At 41.3% G+C, this 26,796-nt stretch overlaps 1 protein-coding gene across 7 annotated transcripts in view; it reads left to right on the plus strand.

Moving 5' to 3' along the window:
- The window catches only part of cep350 (centrosomal protein 350), a 142,259-nt gene that overhangs the window by 3,445 nt on the left and 112,018 nt on the right, over nt 1-26,796 (plus strand). For 3 of the 7 annotated variants that reach the window (XM_043699943.2, XM_043699941.2, XM_043699940.2), the window contains exons 1-6: nt 1,990-2,078; nt 3,329-3,372; nt 5,026-5,140; nt 5,662-5,833; nt 12,115-12,740; nt 13,853-13,966. In XM_043699943.2, the coding sequence (XP_043555878.2) occupies nt 2,003-2,078; nt 3,329-3,372; nt 5,026-5,140; nt 5,662-5,833; nt 12,115-12,740; nt 13,853-13,966 (1,147 nt within the window). In that variant the 5' untranslated portion in view covers nt 1,990-2,002. Of the gene's footprint in view, nt 1-1,897; nt 2,079-3,328; nt 3,373-5,025; nt 5,141-5,661; nt 5,834-12,114; nt 12,741-13,852; nt 13,967-26,796 lie in introns of those variants that run through there. The other 4 variants (XM_043699939.2, XM_087990930.1, XM_043699938.2 and 1 more) reach the window with 3 other exon arrangements.

The raw sequence follows: 26,796 nt of genomic DNA on the forward strand, positions 1-26,796 counted from the left end.
TAGCGCAGTACTCCCTCAGTACTGTACAGGTCATTCTGCTAGAACGTGCATTTCATTAATGCATATTTGCTGTAACACAATTGACAAACTGGGGACCCTGTTTCTAAAGCACAAACTTTGAAAACATGCGTTGGTTGTAACCCGATTACATCGCGAAGACTTTAAGTGCTGTTTCTAAAATGTGATTTTTCTATATCATGGAGGTTGGACAGCAATGCAACCTTTGTGTTATAGAAGAACTATCTGGAGTGAAATGCCTGCCTGGATTATCTGTTCAAATCTCTGGTGGGATTTGAACCCACAATCTGCTGTCTCAGGCCACACAATTGCTATCTGGTCAGTGACTGCCCTTTCCTGCTCTTAAAATAAGTGACACGGTCGTGATGACAACCTTTGGGTGTAGTCTGCGCACACACATGCTTGTGTCAGTAAATTTTATGCATTGCCCTTAAGGCCACCATTGATAGAGAACAGCAGTAGACCAAGCAGATTCAGATTTTATTGTTTAAAATATTAGACGACTTTGATTTATATGATATTTGATTCCTCTGCATGCAGAGGAGCCTCTATTATCTGGCATTCGATTATCTGAATTTCAGATCATCTGAACTAGATCGCAAGGTCCCAATGCTTGGCTAAACTGTTATCTGGCATTCGATTATCCAAAGAAAACAAGTCGCTCCGGTAATCGAGGTTCCTCTGTGAATAGTTCCATTGTTTTAATGTTGTGCTACCTTGCGAATCTACATTATTATCTGAAAAGTACATGGCTGTTCTGGCTAGTGTTTAATTGTTTGCAGTGTATATTACATTCATGACATCAAGTGTCCCAAACTAAAAGTAAACTGATTTATTTTTCTCCTTCAGTTATTTATAAAAAAAACTATCGTGGAACTTTCATTAAACCTTCAGAGTAGTCACAGCATATAACAGTGTGTCAGCTGTTTTCCAGTTACTGATTAGAAACATTTCTGCCATGACACCAGTCAACATCTGAACTTAGTCACTTTCAAATAAATTTTTGTTCTAACCATTCTTTGTTTCTGTATCAAAGGCATTTACTGCGACACAATAATATTGGAAGAGCTAATTTGTTCACCGTATAAGGGGAGTTGACCTGACAGAGACAAATTGGGCATTTGTGTTTGAGCATAAGTTGGACTTTCTCTGCAGATTGCAGCTGCAGAAACATTGGCCTATTGTGACCTTTTACCACCTGCTTTATCAAAATCCCTGTTTAGTTTCATATACCTCACATTCTAAAAGAATTTCTGTGCTGTGATTCGCTGTGACTGTCTCAATCATAATGACAAATGTCACAATGCATTAATTGCACATTTCTGATAAATAATTTGTCTTGTGGAAAGAAAGCATGCATTTAGTGTGAAGTGAACTGGTAGAACTGTGAGAAGAGGTCTGTAATGCAAGAAAAAAAAAATGCCAATCATGGTTTAATTTCACTAATGTCAGTAGATGACTATTAACCATTAATTTACATAAATGGAATATTTACATCGCTAGAAGGAAGCGAGACTAGATAATGTAAGGACCAGGAAATGGGACTTGGCCAGATTAGCAGTAGTTTAATGAATGGGAGAGTCTTAGGAAAAGAATTAAATATTTGCACGTGTGTGTGTGTGTATATATACTTAGCTTGAACCCACTACTTACTACTTTCAAATTCCTCACTGAAGCTACTTTATCTCTCAGGGCTGGAGAACGTCCCACACTGGTGAAAGATTGTGCTGTAATGCTCAAACTTGGTATACCAACTAGATTTCAATTGTTTATACAAAATGTTGTATTTCATTATCATTAAATAATTAAATACTTAATATTACTGTTTTTGACCAAATGTTGTAACACAAATTAACATTGAAAATCCAAACCCAAAATAAGTATTTGAGTTTCTGATTACAAACTTGTAATGTACTCTAATCTGAATCTGAAAATTACCTTTGTTGTTGATTATCTTTGCTTTTGTTTTAGGTGAGCTGACAAGATGTGGGGCAGTACATCTAACAAGTCATCCCAACTAAATCCGAGCCTGATGCAGAGTCGAAATACAAGGCAAGGTAGTGGTGCCGATTTGCAAACTACTCCAGTTAGTTGTTGTGCTTTCAATCACTGTTGTGGTGAACAATGGGGTCTAGTCATTAATACTGTGTGGCAGAATAGAGATCATTTGATCCTATGGCCAAAGAACTATGAAAAGAAAAATATTTATATCTAAATGGTGAGTTTTGTGGTTATGAGACTCCTCAAAATGCCTTTCTGCAAGTGAAGTATTTTTGAATTCTGGTCAATCTTTCAAGGTAGGTATTATAATGTAGTGCGCCAATTGTACTGGCATAATAGCCAGTTGATGTTAGCACTGAATAATCAGATCCCTCGCTAAAACCTTGTTGAATATACAGCACAAAAACCGAAAAAGTTGGTGGAAAGGCTCAGCAAAACTGTCAGCATCTGTGGAGAGAAATCAGTTCACATTTCTGGTTCAGTGACCCTTCCTCAGAACACTGATACATTAACTCTCGTTTCTCTCCATGTTGTGAGAAAGAGTCACTGAACCATGTCTTCACCAAGAACTGAGTTGAGTGGAGATTGCAGTGTTCTGTGCTTCATTGTGCAAAACATGCTCGCCTGTTTTTCTGTTGGAAGTATATGTTATTGAATAATGGTTCCTGACGATTAAACAGTGTCACATCTTGACAGATTGAGGGCCACAAAGGGCATTACAGAAGATGTTTTATTCTGGATCTTAAAGTTCTTGATCTTATCTAGGAGCACATTTTGGTGTATTCCCTTTGCACAGCACTGATTTCACTCGCCACATTTAACATAACATTCAACAAAGTCATTGACCTTTTTAATACTAAAACCAAAGCCTTGTAAGAGTAATTGGCAGACTTAAATTGCCCCCGGAACTCAGGGTTGAAGCTTAGGCAAAAGCAGTTTGAAGGTCTGTCATCTTTGTAGCTTTGGTTGCCATTGTTTATGAAATAACGATGTCCAGACTGCAATGAAAACTCTACACTCAGCTGTCCAGTTCAGGTGAGTCTCACTTGCAATGATGCAGTGACAGAACAGATTCCTTCTAAATAATAACGCACATCGTCAATAAAATTACTGACCTTTCTCAAGGGAGAAACATCCCAGTCGCATGCAGTTATGAATGTAAAAATGGAATCCAGCCTTGAAATTAAAATAGACAAGACAGGGGAGATGTAGGAGTTCACCATTACCATGTAATTGCAAAATGTTAGGTTAGAATTCGTGAAATGTTTGAAATGTAATGGCTGAAGCTCAGATGCCTATTGTGTTTTAGATTTGGCCTCGGCATGGAATACAGTCAACAAGACCAAAGTTGCTGTAAGTATGTCAAAAAATTTTATTTGTTATGATTCATGGTGTCGGTTGTTTGAATGGGACTGGTATCCAGCATATTCATTCAGACTTTGTACTTAAGGCTTCTGGTAAGTGGGTTTCATGTAACTGTTAATGCATAAGAATGTCCCTTTTTTATTTGATAAAAGGCCACATTAAAGGTTATTACTGAAAGTAATAACTCATGTTGCAGAGTTTAACATATTACCATAAGTAGGAGATTGGCTGGGAAACAGGAAGAGAGTCGGCATAAATGGGTCTTTTTCAGGTTGGGAGAATGTAAGAAGTGGTGTGCCAAAGGGTTCGGTGCTGCGTCTCAAATGCTTACGATTTTAAAAGACTTGGGTAAAGGGGTGGAAGATGAGTTGCCAAGTTTACTGAGAACACAAGTAGTAAAGCAGGTTGTGAAGCAAACATGAGGTTGCAAAAAGATACCAATAGTTTGAGTAGGCAAAGATCTGACTTGGTGTATAATGGGAGAAATGTGAATTTTTTTTCACTTTGGCAAGAAGGATATAAAAGCATATTATCTAATTGGTGGGAGATTACTGAGATGTGAGAGAGAGGGATGTGAATGGCCTGGTGCATGATTTTCAAATGCAGGTATAGCAAGAAATTGGGAAAACTGATAGAATGTTTTAATTTATTGCAAAGGGACTTGAACACTAGGGAGGTTATGCCTCAGTTATACCGGCCATTGGTGGGGTCCTATCTAAAGTGCTGTGTATAGTATTAGTCACCTTATTTAAGGAAGGATGTAAATGTGTTGAAAGCAGTTCAAAGAAGGTTTACCAGACCTGCAGTGGAAGGTTCTCTTATGAAAGGTTGCATAAGTTAGGGTTGTATTGCTGTAGGTTAGGAAAGTAAGAAGTGACTTGAGGGGTTTTGACAGAATAGATGTAGAGAGGATGCTTCCACTTAATTGGGGCATCTAGAACTGTTTAAAAGTGAGACGTTGCTGGTTTAAAATGGAAAGATTGGCTCTTTTTTTTTTGAGGAGCTCACTTCCTGAAAAAGCAGTGAAAGCAGAGCTCTTAATTATTTTCAAGTCCAAAGTGGATGCATTCTTGTAAAGAGGGAGCAAAAGGTTATCAGGAATGGGAGGGAATGTGTATTTGGGGTTACAGTCATGACAGCCATGATCTTATTAAATAATGGAGCAGGCTCAAACGACCAAATGGCTGATTCTTCTTTGTGTGTAGTTTCCACATGCTGACATCTTTAATTCCATGCTGTACATTTCTACACATTCTGTCTTCCGCATCATAATCCTGCTCGCTTATCACTCTCTTGCTACTTAACTTCATTCTCTGCCTTAACCCAGTCCTTCAGTTTCAAAGTTCCTATGTACAGATTTGTGTGTAGTTCTCCTTTGCTTTTCCAACTCTTTTTCTGTCCTGGCCCCCTCCATATCTCAGGTCATTCTGTCCACTGAGCATTCTGGCTCTATACTTCCCAGTCTCACCCTGACATTTCCTGCTTCTTAGCTTCCAATTTCCCTCAAAATGAATGTTTGATACCCTGCATGTTTTCTAATACCCCTTTGATTCCAACCTGGCTCTAAAGAGCTTTTACTGCATGAAACATACTACCTTAACTTGCATTGTGTTTGATTCATTATTTTTCTTTCTTCCCAAGTTGCGACACATAGAAAACAGGCTGGAAGCTATACCCACCACTACTGCAGTGATAGACACAGTGATGGATACTAAGAAAACTTCAAGCAGTGCTACTCGAAAAATCAGTAGAAGGGGTAAGTGGAAGGAAAAGGAAATGAATTGTTCATGGTAGTTAGCTCAACAGTCACTCTTGACCTAATGCTGGCCATTATTGATCAGTTGCTTCAGACAAAAGTAATAACCCTGTTGAAATTAAATGAAGTGGTAGAGTGGCATGCACTGACATATGGCAGTGTTTTGAAAGCATTTGCAACGGAGATTGAGGCTATGGAATCTTTTCCTTCTCTCTAATTTATGGAGCTTCTTTGGTAAGGCTTAGCAGGCAAAGTCAATCCTCCATTCCCTTCCTGAAGTGGTCATCTCCCTCTTCCATCTGTGTCAACACCTGTTCCCCAATTGCAGATTCCTCCCAGATGTCTGGTTTATCACTTCAATTTGGTCTACTGAATTTGAGGAGGTGGGCGAGAAAAATTAACTTACCATTATCTTCTACCTTTTTGAGAGAAACTTGTGCTTACTAACCAATCCCATTGATTGTGATAATGGAATGCATGCTCCTTTATTACTTTTTAAGCTTTGTTTCTATTTCTATCAGATGGAAGGTATCTGGAGGATTCTGTAGCCAGTGCTACATCTGTCAAATCCAGTAGTCGCAGCAAATCACGGAAGGACAACACCTCCCGCAGCCCCTTGCGATCTACCACTCTGGAAAGTAACATTACAAAGAGCAGTCGAGTTGAATTCAGAGATCCGCTAACTACTTATAGGTATGACCAGACGTATGTATTTTGTGTTGGTCACTTTGAGTTCCTCCAATCGTACATATATTAGAAACAACCAATATATACTTGACAAGTTATAGTTGCACTCTTTTGACACTAAAAGCACTACAGAGTCAACAGTGGCAGGATAGATACATAGAACAGCCCAGACTTCAGAATTCTTGTTCTTACATATGTGATCTCATCCAAGGGTGTAATTTTAAAGATCTTGCACACAAACGTTTTCTGTACTTAAGACTCTTTTACATTGTACTGCAGTGTGTTCCAACTTGTGTACAAGTTGACTTGCAGACACACTGTAGAACAGAAACCATTTGTAATCTGGGGTCTGCCAGTACCCTGAGGCAGTTTCTATGAGAAACATGGGCACAATTTCAAATATGGAATAATAATAGAATGTGTTTGCAAGAATCCTTTGCCATGTAACCCACCTCTGTTGGTTTTATTTGGTCTTTTTTCCAATTTCACTGCCCTACAGAACCAGCTATTATTGGTGATACATTAGTAAAACTCAGTATTTAGATCATCATCAGTTCATCAGAGCCATTTATAAATAGGGCTGGAGTACAAAAATAAATGTTAAACAGTCACAAATCACTGGTTAAGTTACTGTTAGAGTGTTGTACCCAGTATTGGGAACCCTAATTCAGGAATGACTTCAAAGCTGTGCAAGTGTGAACTTGATATTTATTGATTATAGTAACCAAGAGAGATTACATAAATTTGATTGAACAGTGGTTCAGAGGAAACCTAAAAAATGGTCAGGAATTTGGAAGAACTGCTTCTACTGGTGGAAGAGACAGTAAGTAGAGGGTAAATACAAGGTGAAGTTATGGAAGTCACCAAATTAATAAAGTTACAGACTGTCATTTGCATCAAGTTTCATTTCAAGGGGAGGTGAAGGCTTAGTGGTATGATTGCTCTGCAGTTAATCCAGATACTCAGTTAAAGTTGTGGGGACTCCAGCTTGTTTGAATGCCACCATGGCAGATGGTGAAATTATAATTCAGTACAAGAAATGTAGAATTAAGAGTTTACTGATGACCATGAAGTCAGTGATTGTAAAAACCCAACTGATTCACTGATGTCCTTCAGGGGAGAAAATCTGTTGTCCTCACTTGGTCTGCCCTACATGTGACTCCAGACCCACTGCAATGTGGTTGACTCATGACCACCCTACGCGATAGCTAAGCAAGCCACTTGGTCATAAGTCATCAAAAAGCTATGAAAAAGAAATGAAAATAGACATTGACCTCGGCACTGGCAATGGCAAAAAAAAAGCGCCTGTTGACCCTTCAAAGTCCTCTTACTAACATCGGGGTTTTACTCCCAAAATTGGACAGCTGCATCGAAACTAGTGAGTAAGCAGCCTGACAGTCATACTCGTGAAACAAACCTTACAGATAGTATCCCAGAGATCATTGTCAGTATCCCATGGTATGTCCTGTTCCATTTTTGAATACAGGTCCACCAGATATGATAGTACTGTCGTAGATGGTCAGGGAGCATTGCCTCTGGGAGTCCTCAACATTTGCTTCAGGTTAAACATAGGCGAATCGGTACCATCTGAATCGGTACTCCTACATGTTGAACACTTGGAGGAAGTACTGAGGGTGACAAGGGTGCAAAATGTAATATGGGTGGGGGATTTCAATGTCCACGATAAAGAGTGGCTTGACAGCAATACTACTGATCGAGCCAGCCAGGTCCCAGTGAGTCTGTGGCAAGTGGTGAGGGAACCAACGAACAAAAAATATTCTTGAGCTCATGCTTACCAATGTGCCAGCTGTGGATGTATCTGTCTGTGACAGAATCAGTAAGAGTGATCACTGCCCAGTCCTTGTGAAGGCAAAGTCTCTCCTTCACTTTGAGAATAACTTCCATACCGTTGTGTGGCACTATCACTGTGCTAAATGTGACAGACTTTGAACAGATCTAGCAACTCAAGGCTGAGGATCGATTCTAAGTTCTACTTAAGCTTTGCAGTCCTGCCACATCCAGTCGTGAGTGGTGCTGGACAGTTAAATTGCTCACTGGAGGAGGACCTCAACAAATATTTGCCTGGTCAGTGATGGAAGAGCCCGACACATCAGTGCAAAAGATAAAGCTGATCCATTCACAGCAATCTTCAACCAGACGTGCCGAGCGGATGATCCATCTCTGCCTCATCCAATGGTCCCCAGCATCACTGATATCGATCTTGAGTCAATTCAATTCACTCCACGTGATATCAAGAAATGATTGGCGGCAATGTATATCACAAAGGAGATAAACCCTAACAGCATTCCGACAATAGTGGTGATGGGAGGTGTCCTCAACGGTGCTATCAAGCAGCTCTTCGTCAGCAGTAAGCTGCTCAGTGACACCCATTGACCAGTGCCACCCGGCTGCTGACCTCATTCCAGCCACCTTTAAAACGTAGGCAGAAGAGGTGAATTCCAGAGGTGAGGTAAGACTGACGGTCCTTGATGTCAAGACCACATTTGATGAGTGCGGCATTGACGAGTCCTAAGAAAACTGGAATCAGTGGGAGCGGGGGCAAACTCTTTGCTGATTGGAGTCCTATTTCTGCAAAATAGGAAGATGGTTGTAGGTGGTCAGTCATCTTAGCTCTAGGGCATCTTTGCAGGAGTTCCTCAGGCATGTGTCTCAGGCCCAACTATCTTGAGCTGCTCCATCAATCACCTTCCCTTGATCGTAAAGTCAAAACCCTGGGATACCTTCCCTAAGGGTACCATGGGGATGATCACCGATGATTGATTGTGCAATGTTCAGCAGCAGTCACAACTCCTAGGTTCAAATGCAGCAAGATCTGAACAATATCCAGGCTTGAGCTGACAAGTGGCAAGTATTATCACACCACACTATGTCAGGCAATGATTATTTGCAATAACAGATAATCTAACCACCACCTCTTGACATTCAATGGTGTTATCATCACTGAATATCCCATTATCAACATCCTGGGGGCTACCATTGACCAGAAACTCAACTGGACTCGCCACATATTGCAGTGGCTACAAGTGCAGGTTAGAGGCTAGGAATGCTGTGGTGACTAACTCACTACCTGACTCCCAAAGCATGTCCATCATCTACAAGGCACAAGTTAGTGTGATAGAATGCTGTCCAGTGGATGAATGCACGTCTAACAGCACTCGAGCTTGACATGATCGCATCCACTCCTTCCATTATCGCCACTCAGAAGCAGTAATGTGTCCTATGTACAAGTTGCACAGCAAAAACTTCAAAGATCCCTCGATAGCACATTGCAAGTACATGACCACTTAGGTGGCCATGACTACAAGATGAACAACGACAGCCAGTGCATGAGGACACTACCACCTGCAAGTTCCCTTCCAAGACACTCACCATTGTGGCTTGGAAATATATGTTCCTTCACTATTGCTGGGTCAAAATCCTGGAATTCCCTTAAGGGGATTGTGGGTCAACCTATGGCATGTTGGCTGCAATGGTTCCTCACCGCTGCCTCAAGGGCAACTAGGATAAGCAATAATTGCTAGCCAGCCAGTGATGCCCATGGGTGAATTAAAAAAAAAACTGCATAACATTTTTGTATCTGCCTCAGGAGGAATGCAATTTGTCTAATGGCTTTTAAAAAAAATTGGGTAAGTACTTTCTTTTAAAGAAACAAATTTTAAAGAACATGGGGAGATTATAACATGGGAATTTCTTGAGAGCTGGCATGTACAATGGCCTGAATGGCTCTGCTCATTGTCAATGGTTTTCTAATACTCTTACCTGAAGTTCTTTGTGCTATGCCTATCCCTGTCCTGGTTTTATGCAGGCATGCTATTTTTATCTGCATAACTTGGAGGGTGCCAGTGTTGGATGGGGTGGACAAAGTTAAAAATCTCTCAAAACCAGGTTATAGTCCAATAGGTTTATTTGGAAACACTAGCTTGCAGAGCGCTGCTCGTTCATCAGGTGATTGGATAGTTTGTCCTTTATAATCTCCAACTTGATTTTTGGAATGTCTAGTGACTCAGGTTGAGCCATAAAATTGATCTGTAAAAAGGGTCTCACTGTTTTGGGGTAGAGGTTGCTATAAATCCAGTGTGTGCCTTATCTCCTACTGATTAAAATAAGACATGTTGAAACTTTGGTTGTAATACTGTTCCTATGCCCAGATTTATGCAACCTAATGTGGTAACCATTCCAGAACGGAGCTGAATTTTAAGTAGGATGAAAGTGTTTTTGGACACACTTCTTTTGTTGAAGTGAAACATTGATTCTGTTTTTTCTTTCTTTAACACATTTTGACCGCAAACGTACCAGGATAATTGTTGTAATACACTGTTCACAGTGGGAACAGATGTCAGCCTAATGTGTGCGCTTGGGACATGCAAATTACTTTGACTAGGATAAAGGTATAAATTCAGAACAGAAATAAACCTTTTCTGCAGTGAATGTCACTCTGCTTTCAACAGCTTCTCCCTTCCTCTTGACTCCTAAGGTTATTCAGTTTCATAGCCACTGTGTACCCTTTGGCACATTCCCCAATTCTCCAGCTCTTAATGTATAAACTGTGAAAGTGAGGCTGGCAAGTCCAACTTTGCTTCTGTTATTGCCTTGATTTGAGATGAAGAACTAGCAAAGACAAGTAACTCAAGGGTTTTTTTTTAGCATCACACAGCATGGAAACAGGCCTATTGGTCCAACCAGTCCAAGCTGAACTAAACTAGTCCCACCTCATGGCCCATATCCCTCCAAACCTTTCCCATTCATGTGTTTATCCAAATGTCTTTTTAAACTTTGTAATTGTACCCGCATCCACCATTTTCTCAGGAAGTTCATTCCATAAGTGAACCACCCTCTATGTAAAAGAAAATCGCCTCATCTTTTTAAATCCCTCTCCTCTCACCTGAAAAATGTGTCCCCTATTCTTGAAGTCCCCCATCCAAAGGAAAAGACAACTACCATTAACTGTGTCTATACCTCGTTATTTTTTCATGAACTTCTATCAGATTGCTTCTCAACCTCTTATTCTCCAGCAAAAAAAAGTCCCAGCCTATTCAGTGAGGGTGGAGTAATCTGTCAGTTTTTGCCTGCCATGTCTTGCATGTCATAATTTTATGTGAATTAAAGTTGTATTTTGTTAAAATAATTGTGAAGGGACCAGGCCTGTAACTACACCATGCAGTAGAGTACTGAACTGCACTGGACACTAATGTTCTAGCTTTGATCCCTGGTCATTTGGGTTAGTTGACTCTGCTTAAACCCTAGTAGGGTTAGTCCTATCACTGACTTCAATGTCCACATGCTGAGGGTAGTTAGCAAGATGGAACAAACAGTATCATCCTTTGGACCCTGAGCACTTTTCAGTGGTTCAAGCTGTAACAGTGGAAGGTCCAAGTACTGAACTGTCTGGTGGTGCTCTTTGCCTTTTACATACAGCAATTCTCACTTGGGTGAGATGTTGGTCGACTGCTGTTGCCATTGGAACTGTGCCCTGAGCTGAGTTCAAGTTGGGAAGGGGAAAGAGAGAAAATGAATCTGAAAATGAGGGAGAAAGTAATTTTGGAGTGAGCAGATTGTTTCTCTAAAATAAGAACTTGTGTTTGTAATATCATAGGTTATGGTCCAATTACAGGCCATTCACTCCGTTCTGTCTGCAAAAGCTGCTTATTCTAATCCCATCTTGTAGCACCTAGTCCATTGTTTTGCAGCACTTCAGGTGAAGATCCAGTTACATTTTAATTCGAGTTAAGAGTTTCTGCACCCACCCCAGGGCAGTGAGTTGTCGACCCCACCAAACTCTGCATGTCTTTCTTTGCTTCTTCTCATCCTACTGTCAATCACCTTAAATCTGTGCCCTCTGGTACTTGTCTTCTGTATTCGAGAGTTTTTCCTGTGTACTGTATCTATGCCCCTCATAATTTTGTACCTCTGTTAATTAACCCTCATCATCATCTGTTCTAAGGAAAATAGCCCTAACCTTTCCACTGGGCTACAGTTTCCAAGCTCTGGCAACATGCTTGTAAGTCTCTATACTCTCCTGAGCAGTTACTCCTTCCTGTAAAAGGATATTTCGTTTTCTTCAAATATCTGAAAGTCCTTTACAGTCAATGGTTTAATTTTGGTATACTGTTACTTTGGGAAATGCCACTTATTTCCATTCCTGCTGGTCTTGGTCAGTATTCAAAAGTGATTTATATTAGATTTTTCTCAAATAATCCTAATAATTTTCAGGACCACAAATTAGATATGAGGATGAGTAGTAATAACTGGGTCTGTCTTGTTATTAGGGACTTGGATGTCAGAGTTCCATCATATCTGACTGCTAGCCAGCTGGAAGCTCAGCGCCTCCTTTCTGAACGTAATTCTAATGAAGTGCGAGGGAAGGAGAGTGATGTTAGCCGCATGATATATGAGCGAGACAATCGAAATTATCACTGTTTGGACAATGAGAGTACGTGCTTGACAGCAACAGATGACACTGAGGTGAAGTATCTCAACGACCGTTTAGCACTTGATGGTCTGCACAGCTCCGATGCACTTTACAAAACTCTTGGCCGAGGTGCTCTGGGTCAGAAAGGTGGCACTGATAAAGGCCCCCACGTTAAGGTCGTGAGCCATGAGTCTGATGCAAAGAGTGATCGGCCTTCTGAACAGTCCCATTTGTCCTCCCCAAGTTCCACGTCTGAGTCAGTCATGCAGAAACTTGAGATGATGCGCCGGAAGCAGCATGATGACAAGCTTGAGAAGCTGAAGGAACGGATCAGGAAGCAGCGAGAGCACTGTGAGGAATCTGCTGAGAGAGATCGACTACTGAACCTCTCTGAGCTGCCTGCAGTGCCTGCAATGGAGCCTGCAGCTTCCACTGCCAAAGTGAGAAAGGTTGCTGCAGCACCACCTGCTCCGTCATACAAAGGTAAGTCTGGGTGTGAGCTTTGTGTCCTCCCTTTTTCATTAATTTTTGGCTGCTGGAAGATATGGATTTGACAATGTATTCCAGGTCATTGCAGTTAGCGGGGTTATGGCGGTGGGAGTGTCAGGGTGTCACCAGTAAAGAAAGGCTTGGCTTTATTTAGTGCCTTTCACAATCTCAGCAGGATCCCAAACACTTTAAGGCCATTGAAGCATTGTTGCAATGTAGGAAGAATGCCCAGCACAGCAAACTCTTAGACATTGCAATGGGATGATGACTAGCCAAGTCAATCCAGCACCAGAAGGAATATGTACATTTCAATGAGATCTCTTCTAATACTTCAAAACTCCAATGAATATAGACCCATTCACCAGACCAGGAATCAGCCTGGTGAATCTTTTACCATACTCCCTTTTTGGCACAATCATCGTCTCTTGAGTTAAAAGACCAAAACTGCATGCAATATTCCTTGGCCCTATATTCAAACCCTCTTCCCTTCCTAACAGCTTTCTGCACTTGCATGCTTGCTCTCAGTGACGGGTGTTCAAGGCCACCCAGGTCCCTATTGTACCAGTACTATCTTTATTTTTTCTGGTTAGCCATGGTTAGGTCATTTTTCCTGTTGTGTTCTTATCCTCAAATGATGCTTATCAATTGAATATTTTAAATTTTTTAATTAATTGATTATAGAGCTGTATTAGAATCGCAAAATGTATTGCTTTGAAAAGCACAGCATGTTAGGCAGCAACTGAGGAGCAGGCAAATCAACATTGTGGACACACTCCCTTCAGGATGATCTTTCATTTCTGATGAAAGACCTATGCCCGAAACGTCCATTCTTCTGCTCCTCGGATGCTGCCTGACCTACTGTGCTTTCCAGTACCACACTTTTCGACTCTGATCTCTAGCATCTGCAGTCCTCACTTTCTCCAATGGAGTTGTATTGGCCTGCCATCTAGAAGGAGATGCTTTCATCTTAGCCTTTTCTGACAAAAATGTCTTTTGTTTTTTTAAAGATATTTCAGGCCTAATTATAGATGGGTAATATTACTGCAGGAGGAGTGTATTTTCATGTTCAGGATTCTGATGTCATAGATCCTTATTTTTTATTCCAGGTTTCAACCCTATGGAGACCAAAATCCGAACACCGGATGGCAAAGTGTGGCGTGAGGATGAATTGCATGGTATCAGTAAAGACCTATACCGTGATTTCACACTCCAGTTAACAGGTAGGCATAGTTGTCTCTTCCTACTGTAGGAAAAGGATTGAGCTAACCCATCACTGAAGGCTGCTTTTGCTGTTCTATCAGATCATGACTGATGTGCATCTCAACTCCTTTTCCTTCCTTTGCTTCAAATCTTTTGATACTCTTACCTATTTAACATCTATTGACTTTTGTCTTGATGATTGAGTGACCCTCAGAATCCACAGTAGTTTGAGAGGAGAATTGCAGCTTCTGCTTTCCTTTGTCTGTAAAAAGTGCTTCCTGATATTACTTCTGAATGGCCTGTCACTAATTTTAATATTCACTGTAGTAATTGAAAGATGTTTGAATGTTTAGTGTGCTATGCTGCACATGTTGTACCTGTTAAATTCCAAACTGCGTATTAAGATGGTCCACACATTGTTTGATTGCTGTAATTTTTGAACAAAATGACTCACTTCTGAGTGACTTCAACCTAAAGGAACAATGTTGAAGATATAGACTACAATTGATGTGATCTTGGCATGGTGTTTAAAGTACGTTACCTTGAGTCAGAGCTTAGCACCTTTACAGATTGTGAAGCGGATAAGGTGTAATATTTTGTAGCCTTGATGGGGTTTTTAAAAAAAGACCAAAACAAAAGGAATCCAGTTATAGAGCTGGTGTGGAATAGCCTTCTGTGTTGTTGGCTATCTTGAGGTAGTTCACCTAATAAGGAAAAATAATGTAGGTGGATATTATGATAACATGTAGAATACTTTGCTTCAGTTCAGGCTGCTGTGCATGTGCTGTTGGCCTTTGTGTCTTGTATCTGATTACGACATCTCCCACTGATGTTGTGCCTTTAAGGAATAAAATATCCCAAAGACCTCACATGCAATAAGACAAAATTTGATATGATGACTTAACACCAATGCTGCAACAGGTTGGCCATTCAAGGAAAGTTCAAAGGAGCCTCATAAAGAGACAGAAGGGAAGAGGTTAAAAGAGAGTATTGGGCCAGATGTAGCTGAAGGCGCAGATGTTTGTTTTTGCGAAGGTGGGGGACAAGGTAGTTGGAAGATTGGAATTAAGGTTGGCAAGATGTCGAATTGAAGCAGCACAGATTTCTAGGAGGGGCAGTGTGAGACTACAGTGGGATTTGAGCATGCAGATGAAAAACTTAGTTGACATTCCCGGACATAGAGCACAAAGGTGATGTGCAAATGGAAGTTGTTGAATTGGGTTGCGAACAAAAGAACCTTGGATGAGCTCAAGTGTTAAGAAAGGTGGAACTTGGAAGAAACTTCACTATATCCAGCTGCTGTGCCAACCTTGGTTCTTGTCGGTTTTATTTCCAGTGAGGTTTGGTGATCTAGAAACTCTTGACACTGAGAACTGGTATCCACAGGCTATTCTTTTATTTTTATTTTCCTTTGTTTTTTGTGGCTGGGATCACACCATCAGGACAGGTAACCTTTAGGCAAAATTATAGACCGTATCTGCCAGGAAACTTATGTAGGTTGACTTGGAGAACTATGTGAAACCAGTTTATTTGTGAAGTCATTGCCCTAAATATACTTTGTGCAGAGTTTTGTTTGCAAAGTGTGTCATGTCTATGTTTTGTTTTGTTTATGTGACTCTTAACTGTACTAGAGATTTTATACTGCATTGGTAATGGTTTTAAATGAATTGAATCAGGAGCTAAAGGCCAGCAGAATTAAGGTTTGAGCTCTTGTGTACTTCGAACTTTCTCTCTTCTATTATGGTTACTTTGTGGGGCTGTTCTTGTTAAATATTGGTTGTTACAACTGAAGTTTCTAGTATAGACAAAAGGAAATGGAGAGTATGTGTTCAAGGTAATGTCAATTGCCTTTATGGGATTATGCAATGTTCAACTCTAGGGCCACTTCATTTCGCAGTATGTGACAATAATTTGGCTATAGCCAGAGAGTTTGCAGATGATGTCACGATACAGGGTGTAATTATGGGGTGGCTCAGTGGTTAGCACTGCTGCCTCACGGCCAGGGACCCAGGTTTGGTTCCAGCCTTGGGCGACTGTCTGTGTGGAGTTTGCACATTCTCCCCATGTCTGCGTGGGTTTCCTCTGGGTGCTCCGGTTTCCTCCCACAGTCACAAAGATGTGCAGGTCAGGTGAATTGGCCATGCTAAATTGCCCATAGTGTTAGATGCGTTAGTCAGAGGGGAATGGGTCTGGGTGGGTTACTCTTCAGAGGGCTGGTGTGGACTTGTTGGGTCAAAGGACCTGTTTCCACACTGCAGGGAATCTAATCTAATCTAATCAAAATTGTTTCAACAGAGGCTAGATAAATTGGATCTAATTAGACTTTTTTGTCGAGAATTTAAGTATAAAGTATTTACAAACCTCCCAAATAGAGCTGACGTTGTCTATTCAGGCCTCCGAGCCTGGTCCGCCATTCAAGAATATCCTGGCTGATCTGTTAGTGTTTTGAATTTCGCTTGCCCATCTAACCCCAATTTAGTTTTGATTCCCTTGCAGGACAAGCATCTATCTCGCTCAACCTTAAAATATTTGATGGTGCCTCCAATGGTGTCTTCAGTAAAGAGTTCCAAACTTGCGCAAACCTCAGAGAAAAAGTTTCTTGCCCCTCCTAAGAGGATGACCCCTAATTTTAAATCCATGCCCCTAGATCTGGACATCCTTTCCACGTCCAGGTTGTCAGTGCCATTCAGGACCTTGGCATACGTTAATTGAAATGTCCTTCAGTCTTCTAAATTCCAGTAGAAACATCTTTGTCTTTGAGAACAGGTTGGAGAGACTATCTGTTTATTCCAAGTACTGATATAGTAAACCTTCTCCAATGCATTTGCATCCATCCTTACATAAGGAGACCAAAACTGTACTTAAGATGTGATCTCACTAATTCCATGTAGAACTGATGTATAACCCTGCCCTCACTTTGCAATCAATTCCCTTCGTATAAGGATAGAATTTAATTGGTCATCTTGATCATTTGTTGTACTTGTATACTAACTACTTGTGATTTTTGTGCCAGACCGTTTAAATGCCTTAGCACCTCAGAATTCTGCATTCATTCTCCATTTAAGTAATGCACTTTATTTTAAAAGTTGTTTTTGCCAAAGTGAATAAATTTACATTTTTCCACAATATTTTGTCTACTAGATTTTTGCCTGCTCACTTACAACTCCCACTTTCCCCAGTAATGATGTCAGTGGCCTATGAACCAGAATTCATTTGCACACCATTCTTTAACCCACGTAGAGTCATGGAAATGTGTTGCACGGAAACAGACCCTTCGGTGTCCCACTCGTCCATGCGAACCAGATATGTTAACCTAATCTAGTCCCATTTGCCAGCACTTGGCCTGTATCCCTCTAACCTCTTCCTATTCATTACCTTTTAAATGCTGTAATTGTACCAGCCTCCACCACTTCCTCTGGCAGCTCATTCCATACATGCACCATCCTCCGCTTGAGAAAGTTGCCCCTTAGGTCCCTTTTAAATTTGTCCCCCCTCACCCAAACCTATGCCTTCTAGTTCTAGACTCCATACCTGCCTTATACCAATTTGCATGGGGCTTCAGAAGCAATTCAGAGGTTATAACCTTTTGAGTTTCTACTTGTTAGTTTGGTACTTAACTTCTCGTATGCTCTTTGCAGAACCTGTTTAATAGTATTGTCTATGATGTTGGTACATATATGGATCGTCCCCGTCCCACTGCAAGTCCTGAGCAGATGTGGCACTGCTGGCACCTGAGTGGTTGAACTCTTGATCTTGGCAGGGAATGTCATCAAACCCCTCCATTATACTATCTCCCGTAACATTTCTGTTGCTCCCCCCAACTTGATTGGATGATGGTCAGTTTGCTCTTCCACCAAGCAAGGCCTGCTCTCAGGCAAAGTGGTTGAGAGGACCTCATACCTATTGGACACTTGTAAAGGCTGATACTCCTATTGCCTCACTCGGTCATATCCTCCTGTTCCTTCCCACCGATCAAATCACAAGACCCTATCACAAGTGGTGTGGCTGCCTCCTCGTACAAAGAATCTGGTAAACGTCCCCCTCCTTAATATATCACTGTGCATGCTTTCACCTCCGGTTCATAATCTGTGAGCCAAAGCTACTCAAATTTCCAATACTTACAGCAGGCATGTTTGTACTAGGTCACTGTGGTATTCAGGTACTTCCAAATGTCATTAATGATGGCAGCACAGATGCTACATATAATGAGTTTTGACTAATTAATAATGTTTACCTGATCTTAAGTTTTATTAACTTTACCATAAATTTGTATAGTACGATGAGACTGAAGAATAGGAAAGAACATAATCACTTATCGGAGACTCCCCAACTTCTCTGCAGTAAGGCAAGAACCAATTCCAATCCTTCAACAATTCAATTCAACAATCAATTTCTAAATTAATGACAAGAAATGGATAAACTTCCACAAACAATAATCCAGGAAAAAATAGGTTTGACTTTGAAAAATATGGGTTAATGACGGATTTGTTTTTTAAAAGGCAGATTAGCATTCTTTGAAATAAGATGGTGAATGTGGGTAGAGCTCTTTGTGTATATTGTCATTCAGAGCATGTTTGATAAAACACCATATAATAGATTTAGCACAATGAAACCCATGGGGATTAAAAAGTTGTTGATAGTAATAATGAATGGTCATTTAATGGATTGGAGTAAAACTATTCAGTGACTAGATGCTGGAAAAGCGTAGCAGGTCAGGCAGCATCCGAGGAGCAGGAAAATCGATGTTTCGGGCAAAAGCCCTTCATCAGGGATGAGGCAGGGAGCCTCTGGGGTGGAGAGATAAATGGGAGGTGGGTGAAGCTGGGGAAAAGGTAGCCAAGAGTACAGTAGGTAGATGGGGGTGAGGATGAAGGTGATAGGTCGGAGAGGAGGGTGGATTGGATAGGTGGGAAGGAAGATTGGCAGGTAGGACAGGTCATGAGGATGGAGCTGAGCTGGCAGTTTGAAACTGGGGTAAGGTGGGCGAGGGGAAATGGGTAAACTGGTGAAGTCCACATTGATGCCCTGGGGTTGAAGTGTTCTGAGGCGGAAGATGAGGCGTTCTTCCTCCAGGCATTGGGTGGTGAGGGAGTGGCGGTGGAGGAGGCAGAGGATCTGCATGTCCTCGGCAGAGTGGGAGGGGCTGTTGAAATGTTCGGTCACTGGACTTTGGACCTGATTGGTTGGTTTGGCCACGGGGCATTGGGCTTGATTGGTTGGTTTGGCCACGGGCCATTGGGCTTGATTGGTTGACCTGCTGTGCTTTTCCAGCACCACTCTTATCTAGACTCTGATCTCCAGCATCTGCGGTCTTCACTTTCACCTAAAACTATTGTCAATCCCTGGAGATGGAAATTAAGTTTTGGAACAGTACTCATTTTGATACAGTAATGATCTAAGTTTGGATAGCAAGGCAATCATGTCTAAGTTTGCGGATGGCACGCAGGTTAGAAATGGTGAATTTGGATGATAATGTCAAGAGGACAGAGAAAGACTGATTAAATATGCAGGTGCAACGCAGATAATACATAGAAGTGAAAATAATTAAGTTCAGTAGGCAGAAAGAGAGGCACTATATAATACAGGGTATTATTTTAAAAGTGAGACATGAACAGGGTGCCAAAGTCAGGAAGTTTACCAAGCCTTTGTAAAACTGGTTAGGTTTTGTGACCAATTCTGGGTACCACATTTCATGAAGAATGCCAAAGCCTTAGAGATTTGTAAGAACAATACCAGGTCTGAGAGACTTGAGGTACCACTAGAGACTGGGAAAACCTGGAATTTCTCTAAGAGCAAAGGTTAGCAGAAGATGTAGCACAAATTAAAGTTGTGGGAAGGAATATTATATCTAATGGGTTAACAAATGAGTTTATGGGTTGAGCTTAGGAATTTAAAGGACAGTCCAACTAACTACAGACCCCAAAATAGTAGGAGGGAGATAATGTATGTAAACAAATTTCTGCCTTTAGAAATAAGAGGGCAATAATAGTAGGAGACTTTAACTATCCCAATATCAACTAGATTTCAAACAATATAAGGGGCATTGGTGGTGAAAAATTCATTTACTGTGTCATAAATTATTTAAAAACAATTTTCCTCGTCAAGTCCAACAAAAAGAGACCCAATTCTGGGTTTAGTTGTGGATAATGAAGTTTGAGGGTTAAGCAACATTGGGCAACCATATTGGGAATAGTGATCACAATTCAATTAGCTTTGTTATGGAAAAGAATAGAGATAAATAATGAATAAAAACTTACGACTGGGGGAGGGCAAGTTTTACAAAACTGAGAAGTGATTTGGGTGAGGTTGCATTGGTATGCACCGTAAGGCAGCAGCTAGCATGAAACTGTGTTCAAATAATTTGTGTATTCAGAGTGGTCAGGGACAGGCCGTCATTCATAATCTGTATAACAGTGACTCTTCATTACGCTATTTCACCCACTTTCTTCACACTAGTTTCTTAGCACTTGAAACAGCCATTCTTAAATAATGGGCGAGGGCAATAACATTATCTACATCTGACTTTTCACAACAAAGAACATCCCCAAGATCAAACTCTTAGAGTTTTTAATTTTCAAATAACATTAATTTTAATTTTACAACTGTACTTCCTAGTCCAGAATAGTCCATTTTGATTCTCATGGAGGGTTTGTTCCAACCATCATTACAATTTGTTATTTTAGCCCTCAGCTCTTCATACTACTATGAGAGATGTTTTAAGAATCTTAATTTTTGGGCAAGCTTTCAGATTGAGGCATCAATCTTGGCAACTTGGTTATAGAATCATAGAGATGTACAGTATGGAAACTGACCCTTCAGTCCAACTATTCCATGCGGACCAGATATCCTAAATTAATCTAATCCCATTTGCCAGCACTAGGCCCACATTCTTCTGAATCCTTTCTATTCATCCAATCATCCAGATGTCTTTTAAATGTTGTAATTGTACCAGCCTCCACCACTTCTGCTGGAGGCTCATTCCATACAGGCACCACCCTCTGCATGAAAAAGATGTCGTTTAGATCCCTTCTAAATCCTTCGCGCCTCACCCTAAACCTGTGCCCTCTAGCCCTGGACTCCCCCACCCCAGGGAAAAAACCTTGTCTATTTACTCTATCCATGCTCCTCATGATCTTTTAAACTTCTATAATGTCACCGCTTAGCCTCAGATGCTCCATGAAAAACAACCCCAGCCTGTCCCTGTAGCTCAAACCCTCCAACCCTGGCAATATCCTTGTAAAACTGGATCGAAGGTAGAAGACAGGCTGGTGGTGGAGGGCTGTTTTTCAGACTGGAGGCCTGTGACCAGTGGAGTGCCACAAGGATCGGTGCTGGGTCCACTACTTTAGTCATTTATATAAATGATTTGGATGTTAACATAAGGGGTATAGTTAGTAAATTTGCAGATGACACCAAAATTGGAGGTGTAGTGGACAGCGAAGAAGGCTACATCCGATTACAACGGGATCCCGATCAGATGGGCCAATGGGCTGAGAAGTGGCAGATAGAGTTTAATTTAGATAAATGCAAAGTGCTGCCCTTTCAAGTTTCACAACATCCTTCCTGCAGGAGGGACATCAGAATTGCACACAGTATTCCAAAAATGTCCTGTACAGCTGCAATATGACCTCCCAACTCCTATACTACATGCACTGACCAATAAAGGGAAGCGTACCAAACGCCATCTTCACTATCCTATCTACTTGTGACTCCACTTTCAAGGAATGATGAACCTGCACTCCTTGGTCTTTGTTTGGCAACACTCCCCAGGACCTTAGTATTAAGTCCTACCCTTATTTGCCTTTGCAAAATGCAGCCCCTCACATTTATCTTAATTAAAATCCATCTGCCATTCCTTGGCCCATTGCCCTATCTGATCAAGATCCCTTGATACTCTGAAGTAACCTTCTTTGCTGTCCACTGCACCTCCAGTTTTGGTGTCATCTGCAGACTTTCTAACTATACCTCCTGTATTCACATCCAAATCATTTATAGAAATGTTGAAAAGCAGTGGAACTCAACATTGATCCTTGTGGCACACCACTGGTCACAGGCCTCCAGTCTGAAAAGCAACCCTCCACCACCCTCTGTCTTCTACCTTTGAGCCAGTTCTATATCCAGATGACTGGTTCTCCCTGTATTCCATGTGATATAACCTGGCTAACCAATTTACCATGAGGAACCTCATCAAAAGCCTTACTGAAGTCCATATAGATCATGTCCACCGCTCTGCCCTCATCAATACTTGTCGTTGCTTCTTCAAAAAACTCAATCAAGTTAATGAGAAATGATTTCCCACACAAAGGCATGTTGACTATCCTTAATCAGTCCTTGCCTTTCCAAATGTGTATAAATCCTATCCCTAAGGATTCCTTCTTACAACTGCCCACCACTGATGTCAGGCTCACTGATCTATAGTTCCCTGGCTTTTCATTACCTTTCTTAAATAATGACACTGCGTCAGCCAACCTCTAGTCTTCTGGTACCTCACCTGTAACTATTGATGAAACAAATATCTCAGCAAGAGGCTCAGCAATCATTTCCCTGACTTCCCACCGAGTTCTAGGGTACACTTGATCAGGTTCTGGGAATTTATTCATTTTTGTGTTTTAAGACAAACAGCACCAGCTCCTCTATTATGGGCATTTTTTCAAGATGTCACCATCTATTTCCCCACATTCTAAATCTTCCATGTCCTTCTCCACAGTAAACACTGATGTAAAATACTTGTTTAACATCTCCCCCATCTCCACACATAGGCTGCCTTGCTGATCTTTGAGGGGTCCTATTCTCTCCCTAGTTACTCTTTTGTCCCTAATGCATTTATAATATCTCTTTGGATTCTCCTGAACTGTATTTGCCAAAGTTATCTCATTTCCCTCTTAAGTATATTCTTACTGTCTTATACTCTTTGAAGGATTCACTTAATCTATCCTGTCTATACCTGACATATGCTTCCTTTTTCTTGACCAAAACCTCAATTTCAATAGTCATCCAGCACCTACTAGCCTCGCCTTTCACCCTAACAGGAACCATACTGTCTCTGGACTCACGTTGCCTCATTTTTGATGGCTTCCTATTTTCCAGCCGAGCCTTTACCTGCAAACATCTGCACGCAATCAACTTTTGAAAGTTTTTGCCCAATGCCATCAAAATTGGGCTTCCTCCAATTTCGGACTTCTAGATTCGGTCCATCGCTATTTGAAAAGTAATAGAATTATGGTTTCTGGCCCCAAAGAGTTCCTTCCTGTTATATTTCAAAAAATGTCCTTCAGCCAAAGAACAGGAGAGTGGGGCTAATTCATCATAATTAGAGAAACCAAAATTGTTCCCTTATCCTGTTTTTGGAACTAGGTGTGTGGAGTATGGTCTCTGGTAGCTTAAATACTGACATTTCTGGGCGTGATGACCATATATTAGGTGAAAGGACCTGATGAAATTCACCTCAACCTGAAATGTTAGCTAGCTGTTTCTTTCATAGGTACTGCTTGACATGCTGAGTATTTCCAGCTTGTTTTTTTTCTCTCTGGGTTTTATTTGTTTGATTCCCCCACCTTCCTGTTTCCATTTTTTTTGAATGTGTGTGAATAACTTGATTTAACTAAAAAAAAATTGTTTTGAATTTTCTAATTTGAAGTTTGCCAGTGATCTAGCAGCAATAAATATGGAATACTGTTTCAAATTATACTGTGGCATTAACGCAACCAAGTGCAGGTTTGAACTGGCAGGCAAACACTGCATCTTCACTGAATAGTGAGTCAGTACATCTGATTTGTGCGTAGTTTCATCGAATCAAAAATCTGCAAATCTATTCTCATTTAAGATAAAATTTTGATCAGACGCAGACACAGTTTTTGTTTAAGAAAAAATTCAAACTCAGGGTGTGGGCATTGCTGGCTAGGCAAGCATTTGTTGCCTTTTAGGTTATGGTCAACTGCTGTACGGTTGACCCACAATGATGTTGGTGGGGGACTTCCAGAATTTTGACCCAACAGCACTGAAGGAATGGCAATATATTTCCAAATTGGAGAGGTGTGTCATTTGGAGGGAGATTTGCAAATGGTGGTGGTTGTCCCATGTATTTGCTGCCCTTGTCCTTCGAGATTGAAGTGGTTATGGTTTTGCAGGTTGCTGCCAAAGGAGCTTTGTTGAATTTCTGCAGTGCACCTTGTAAATAGCTACAGCTGGTACTGATCATCGGTGGTAGAGGGAGTGGATATTTTTGGATGAGCTACCAATCAAGCAGGCTTCTTCCACGTAGATGGTGGTGAGCTTCACTCATCCAGGCAAGTATTCCATCACACTTCTGATCTGTGCTTTCTAAATGGTAGACAGATGTTGGGGAGTCAAGACACTAGCTGCAGAATTTGTAGCCTCTGACCTGCTCTTGTAGTCAGTGTGTTGCGTTTCCGGTCAATGCTAATTCTCAGGATGTTGATAGTTGGAGATTGAGTGATGGTGCCACCACTAAATGTCAAGGGTGATAGCGAAATTGTCTCTCATTGAGGACAGCATTCCCTGAATTTGTTTAGTGTGGATGTTACTTGTCACTTTTTAGCCCAGCGTGTATACTGTCCAGGTCTTGTTGCTTTTGGATATGAACTCGTTAAGTATCTGAGTTGTTATGAACAGTACTGAACATTGTGCCTTCATTAGTGAACAAACATTGCACAATCATCAGCGAACATCCCTATTTCTGACCTTATGATGGAGGGAATGTTGTTGATGAAGTAGTTGAGATGGTTGGAGTCAGCCCATTACTCAGAAAAACTCCTGCAGAAATGACTAACCTCCAACAACCACAACCATCTTATGTGCCTGGTATGATTCCAACCAGTGAAAAGTTTTCCTGATTCCTATTGGCACCAGTTTTGCTAGGGCTTCTTGAAGCCACAGTTGGTCAAAGCTTTGATTTCCAGGGTAGTTACATTAATCTTACCTCTGTTTGAAACAAGACTCTAATGAGTTCAGGAGTGGCCCTGGCAGAACCCAAACTACCTGTCATTGAGCAAGTGCTGCTTGATAACACTGCTGAACACCTTCTGTCACTTTATTGATGGTCAAGTGATAGGTTAGTAATTGGTCAGTTTAGATTTGTCCTGATTTTTGTGTATAGGACATACCTGAACAATTTTTCACATTGAGTAGATGCCAGTGTTGTAACTGTACTGGAAGAGCTTGATTAAGGGCATGGGGCATTTTAGAGGGTGGTGTGTTGTCAGAGTTCATAACGTTTGCAGTATTAATTACTTACAGCCTGCTCTTTTGAGATCATGCAGAGTGAATCAAATTGGCTGAATGAAGACTGGCATCTAGGATGCTGGGATCTCTGGAGGAGGTGGAGGTGGAGCTGGTTCATCCATTCTGGACTTCTGGCTGAAAATGGTTGTAACTTTTACATGAATATTCTGGGGATATTTATGGAACCACCTCATCCAGTGAGTTGTTTAATTGTCCAGCACCATTCGCAATCAGATGAGGTACAACTGCAGAGCCCGGACGTGCTCCGTTGGTTGTGGAATCGCTTTGCTCAGTCTATTACTTGCTGTTTAAGCAGTTCTGTTTTGTAGCTGCACCAGGTTGACACTTCTCTTTCGTTTTAGCTACACCTGGTGCTGCTGCTGACATGCCTTCCTGCATCTGCATGGAACCAGAGTTGGTCCCTTGACTTGATGATAATGGTAAAATTGGGATTATGCTGGATGTTGAGGTTGCAGGTTGTGTTGGGATATGATTCTGCTGTTGATCCACTGTGCTTCATTGCTGCCTATCGAAAGGAAGGCAGGTCTTTGCCTCTATAAGGACTATGTGGTGGACACTCTTGCTGATTTCTGTCGTGGACCTTTGTGAGGTCACTTTTAGCATACTATGTTTAATCAGTTCTCCTGGCTATAAGAAAATGTCGTTAAACTTGGAAAGGGTTCAGAAAAGATTTAAACGATGTTTGGGTCTGGCGGCTTTGAGCTATAGGGAGAGGCTGAATAGGCTGAGGACTTTTTCCCTGGAGTGTCGGAGTTTGAGGGGTGACCTTATAAAAGTTTATAAATCATGAGAGGCATAGATAGAGTGAGTAGCCAAGGTCTTTTTCCCAGGTGAGGGGAGCCCAAAACTAGAGGGCATAGGTTTAAGGTGGGACAGCAAGATTTAAAAGTGACCTGAAGGGTAACTACTTCACGCAGAGGATGGTGCATGTGTGGAACCAGCTGCCAGAGGTGGTGGTGGAGGTTGGTATAATTACAACATTTTAAAAGACAACTGGATGGGGTATATGAATAGCAAAGGTTTAGAGGGATATGGGCCAAATGCTGGCAAAAAAGGCTAGATCAGTTTAGGATATCTGGTCAGCGTGGATGTGTTGAACTGAAGGGCCTGTTTCTATGATGTATAACTCTGATTCAGTGCCTGATGTATTTGCAGCCAGCAGATTGGTGACGATAGTATTTTTTTTCCCCTCTTGGTAGTTTCCACCTGCTGAAGACCCAGGGGCAGCAATGTCCTTTAAGACTTAACCAGTAGTGTTGCTGCTGAACTGCTCTTGGTTGGATTTGAAATCTCCCATCCAGAGGTTATTCTGTGCACTTGCCACGCCCAATGCTGCTTTCAACTGTTGAATCAACATATAGATGAGTTCTGTTTCATCAGCTGAGAAAGTATAGCTGGAGGTTTCCTCACCCCTGTTTGACCTAATGCCTTGAGACTTCATGGGCTCTGGAGTCAATGTTGAGGACTCCCAGAACCACTTCCTCCTGAATATGTACTAGTGTGCCATTGCATCTGGATATGTCCTGCTCATGGCAAAGGACATACTGTGGGATGGTGACAGTGGTCTCTGGGCTATAATCTGTAAGGT

Source organism: Chiloscyllium plagiosum, unplaced genomic scaffold (genome assembly GCF_037043375.1).
Source record: "Chiloscyllium plagiosum isolate Xiang-an unplaced genomic scaffold, Cpla_swu_hap1 HiC_scaffold_9, whole genome shotgun sequence".
Classification (NCBI taxonomy): Eukaryota; Metazoa; Chordata; class Chondrichthyes; order Orectolobiformes; family Hemiscylliidae; genus Chiloscyllium; species Chiloscyllium plagiosum.